The sequence below is a fragment of the Bactrocera latifrons genome, unplaced genomic scaffold (assembly GCF_001853355.1).
Source record: "Bactrocera latifrons isolate USDA-ARS-PBARC rearing strain unplaced genomic scaffold, ASM185335v1 scaffold_131, whole genome shotgun sequence".
In the NCBI taxonomy this organism is placed as follows: Eukaryota; Metazoa; Arthropoda; class Insecta; order Diptera; family Tephritidae; genus Bactrocera; species Bactrocera latifrons.
The window spans coordinates 453656-458621 of record NW_017534753.1 but is presented as its reverse complement, the minus strand read 5'-3'; the positions used below and the strand labels follow the sequence as shown (position 1 = coordinate 458621).

At 34.8% G+C, this 4966-nt stretch overlaps 1 protein-coding gene across 2 annotated transcripts; it reads right to left on the bottom strand.

Moving 5' to 3' along the window:
* Positions 1-1953: 1953 nt before the first annotated feature.
* Positions 1954-4630, bottom strand: LOC108964989. Of its 2 annotated transcripts, XM_018927090.1 has the most exons (5): positions 4475-4559; positions 4292-4418; positions 3090-3392; positions 2803-3019; positions 1954-2460 (listed from the first exon to the last, which is right to left on the bottom strand). In XM_018927090.1, exons 3-5 carry the CDS (start codon positions 3354-3356, stop codon positions 2279-2281), a joined length of 666 nt encoding a protein of 221 aa, XP_018782635.1. In that variant the 5' UTR covers positions 3357-3392; positions 4292-4418; positions 4475-4559; the 3' UTR covers positions 1954-2278. The 2 variants fall into 2 exon arrangements, with proteins under 2 accessions (XP_018782635.1, XP_018782634.1); XM_018927089.1 differs by lacking the exon at positions 4292-4418 and having other exon boundaries at positions 4475-4630.
* Between the last annotated feature and the right edge of the window lie 336 nt (positions 4631-4966).

The window sequence follows — 4966 nt, the reverse complement described above, 5'->3', positions numbered from 1 at the left end:
CTTCTACACATGACTCCATCCTCCTAGTGAAATATCACTAATGTATTTATAATAATAATAATTCCTTTTACTTTTTATTCACTTAAATGTAATCACTTTACAGATTGTTGATTGATTATATTCACGTTATTACGAACGAAACGAGCCGCAATCTTCGAAACATCTGCCTTTGTTTCAAATAAGTAAGGATATATACTTAAGTGCTGAAAACTAAAAAAACATATGAAATACTAAAATTTTTTAAATTCATCCAAATAATGCTACACCACCAGTCCAAGTCTGGTCCCTTTCGGAATGATCTCAAAGTAATTCACTTATCTTCAGTTTGTTATTGCCACTACTTGTTTAATTTTTCACTGCAGGGTATTAATGAATGTACATATTGTCACCTGAAATGCAAAATAACCTAACAACATTTTCGGAAATTTTCAGTGGCATGAATGAAACACGAAATAAAACGGAACATGAGTGAAACAAAATTTTAATATTGGCTAAAACTGGTTTATATCTGACAGCAGAACATATGTAATATTATGTACTATGTAATTTGAAGTAGTGAAGCGTAATCAAAAAGACATTCAATTTCGAATTATTTTGCATTTGAGGTGACGATATGTATGTAGATGTATACACATCTAAGTACGTCACTTATGCATTTTTGCTTTTGATATGAAGCGCTACATGGTCATACCTTCGTAGTTAGTGAGCGCAAGATCAGATTACAAATTGATCCAGATGTATGCTTTCAGGATCATACAATTGTGGTTATATTAGCTGTCAGTGATGTGCTAAGCATTGGAACCGAATATTTCCCATAGCCTCCATACACCAGTATAAGGTTTTTTACACAAAATCTTTTTCTTCTTTACTGGCGTAGAACCCCATTTACGCGGTTATAGCCGAGTTAACAAACGAGTAAGTTTATATATTTGTATATATTGGCCTATATGTGAGGTATATTTACATATTTACGAAGCTTAGATTAAACCATAGTTTTATCTGTCCACGAATTACCCAAGCTCTTATATACAATCAATATCAATAGGGACGCTATAAAAGTAGATCGGTAGATCGGAAGATCGGTAGATCGCCATTTCATCATTTAAAGGAACGATGGGAGTGTGACAATGTAGTGCCCATAGGGCAGTGGTCGGCGTGGATCTGTCACTGTGTTGGTGGGCACGAAAAAAAGTAGCCCAGTGGGAAATTGGAATTAAAATTAAGCAAATTTTATAAGCAAGATTTATCAAAGACTCCATCGGAAAACGGCCTACCCTGCCTAACAATCTCCAAACAAATGGAACTTGACAGCTGTGTTTTTAGGTTTTCATTAAAACGTTCACTATAATCTAAATATTCGTTTTTACGTAACCAATCAGATATTTTTTGGAAACAAATATATATTTTTTCTTTAAAAAGACATTTTCGTTCTTTAGCATCTAAATAACACAGTACAACAGCTAATCTGGGGGGTGAGAAAATCCAAGTCAGGGTGATGGTACTAGGTCAGTACAGTAAAACCCTCAAAGGGTTTGGCGTTCGTATGTGTCAGTTTTTTTTTATGACCTTTTACATTTTTTCCTTATTTCCCATGGTTTTCCATCTTAACAAATTAATGTTTTCCAATCAGGCGTACTAAATGGTCCAGATATACGAAAGCTGATTAAAAGTGACGCCTTCAGCAATATTTTGATTGACGCTGAATTGAACGCATGGCAGGCAATCAAAGAAGTAATAGAAGGCTTGTTGGGAAAGCAACAACTACGATGTTTCTGTCGCAAGGATGTTGAGAGCATTCTCGGAAATTGGTTTTTTTTTTTTTTTTGGTTTTTGCCAACATGTTACAACTAAGCGAAAAACCTCAAGATAAGGTAAAAATTTAAAAGGTCATAAAAAAACCGACACATACGAACGCCAAACCCTTTGAGGGTTTTACTATACTGACCTAGTACCATCACCCTGACTTGGAATTTCTCACCCCCCAGACAATAATCCCAAAAATTTTCCACAGTGTAACAAACATGGCTTAAAGAGATACAGCACACTTTTCTAGTACATTAAACTAAAAATATAAAAATAATTACTAATATAACCGGACAATAATAAAAAAAGGTACTCTTGTTACGCTGAAAACAGCTTGAGTTGCTTTGTGCCATATTTGCGGATATCTAGCAGCCCAGGCACATTATCGTTAAAAAATGCGAAAACAAATATAATTACAAATATCGCCATGGTAGCCAATATCCGTTTTTTAATTTAGTTGATATTTTAACAGTTATTATATTTCAAAATAACCATTATGTAAAAATTTTGGCAATAGTTCTCGTAATTCATTCAGGAATTTCGGGTTTTCCAATTCTTTTTTTTGTGCCTGTGGATTTTCGATCACCTCTGCAAGGTTCCCATCCTCATCGATAAATGTATAGTTGAATATTAGGAAGCAAAGGAATATAAAAAGCCCTGTGTTTAAACGAAAACGAAATTCAAAAATCAAAATAAAAGGCATGGTTCAATTATTGATGGTTTGGTAAATAATGACAAGCGAAACCTTCCGCTATTCTTAAGGCATTCTTCTCCATAAAAGGAAATTTTACTAAATATTGTGCAATGAATATACGATACAATTAGCGATCAGAATTAAGATGATTTAAGTATCCCGAAATGATGCTTATTTCAGGTTATAATAAATAATAGAAAACACTCATTACTTAATGTAGAAGCTAAATAATACACAAAAAAATTGGATGCATAGATTTGTATGTATGTATGTATATGAATTTGAAGCTATGCCGTTCAACTTACCCCAAAATCTATGCTTTGTTAATTCCTGACGAATTTCAAAATTTCCCGGTATGTGGCCTTTGTATTCCGTTTTGCGCAGCGTGTCCTGAAAATTCGTGATATAGAAATAGAGGAGCTCATCATAATGGTTACGTCGGATTTCGGGGCTAAACATCATTGCGAACGCATAGTGAAGATCAATCGCAGGCGACCCAAATATGCTGATCTGATAATCAAGCTGCGTACAGAAGACAGAACAGAATACAATCAATTATGCATTAAATCATACAGTAACCTGATTTGCTTACCAACATAACATCTGTCAGCCTGCCATCATTCCTTTGGATCATTATGTTTTTCAAATGAAAGTCACCATGATTGAGCACGAAAATTCCATTTCGTTTACCACTGCTGGCTTCGTTAAACATGTCGATGGTTTTTGCCAATAGTAAATATTCGACTGACTCAATATGTGGCACAAATTGTTTCAAGTCATCGTGTACGCTTAGAACTTCTTTGAACAATTTAATTCCATTCTTAATGAATGGAAAGGTGTTGGGGTCAGTAGTGTTCATTGAACCCTTGTCTAGGGAGGTTATGAGATTGTCTCCCTAAAACATTGTGAAAATATGTTTTCATCCAAAACAATACCGATTGAAATTTTACATTAAAACAAGAAAAAAAACGTTAACTTCGGCTGCACCGAAGCTAATATACCCTTCACAGGTGCATTTCTTTTAGTAACTATGTGTTCAGTTTGTAAGGAAGCTATATGCTATAGTAAACTTAAGCAGTAATCCATATCAAAATACCACGTCAAATGCGAAAGTTGTCCATACAAGATCTTGATTTCGAGTCGATCTGAACAATTTCATCAGATATTACATTATTTCTACGAATGATAATTCTTACCAAAAAGATGATGAGATGAAGAGATATCGTCAAATGAGAAGTTTCCCATGCAAGCATTGGAATCGATCATTCAGTTTGCTATAGTAATCCGATTTGAACAATTTCTTCGGAGATTACATAGTTAGCCTTAGAAAATAATCTGTACCAAATTTACTGAATATATCTTGTCAAATTTGAAAGTTTTCCATACAAAACCTCGATTCCGATCATTCAGTTTGTATGCCAGCTATATGCTATAGTTAACCGACCGATCTGAACAATTTCTTCGGCGATTAAATGTTTACCTTAGAAAATAACCTGTGCTAACTTTGAAGTTACATTGTCAAATGTGAAAGTTTTCGATACATGAACTTGATTCCGATCGTTTAGTTTGTATGGCAATTATACGTTATAGTGGTCCGATATCGACAGTTCCGACAAATGAGCAGCTTCTTGAAGAGAAAATGACGTTTGCAAAATTTCAAAACGATTGCCAGACAGACGGACATGGCTAAATCGACTCAGCCAACATACTGATCATTTATGTATACACTTTATAGGGTCTCCGTCGCTTACTTCTGAGTGTTACAAGCTTCGGATAAAAATATGTTTTCCTCACCTCCTCTTTGCTCAATTTGTAACTGACCGCATGCAATTTTGCCAGTTTAAGCAAAGTAGTCTCACTTCATCCAAATCAGGATGGCGGGACCCAATTGTGTTCCCGGTGTCATCTCTAAATGCGTGAGCTAACAAGTTTTATTTGAAAAAAATTAGAAATATGTAATATGGAACCAAAACACACCTTTGTGTCTTCAGTTTCGACGTTTTTCAAAATGTTTTCGAAAAACGCCTCGTTCAACCACTCCGGGAAAATGAGCTCATCCTCGCTGAACTTTTCGTTATTTGTCATTTCAAATGCAAATTTTCTACGTTTCGTGCTTCGTGTACAAGTACTTACTGTCACCTTAATTGAAGAAAAGAAACAATGTTTCGCGAAATGCGCTCTTATATACTTATCGTTCGCTTCAATTACCTTAGATTATGCAGTTGGTTATCTCAATTTTCTAGCTATTTGTGCAATGCCATATCGCATCGGGGGGATATACGGAGCTCTTCATGGGGTGGAAGGAATTTTGATTAGCTCATAATGCTGCGAATATGTATTCTATAGGTTTTACAGATAGCTATCTTTGTATTCCATTTCATTTATCATATTCATAAGTATGTGTCTGATAAACTTGAGAGCAATTCATGGTTGTCTGACAATAGTTGATATAAGCATAGAGATCTTAAT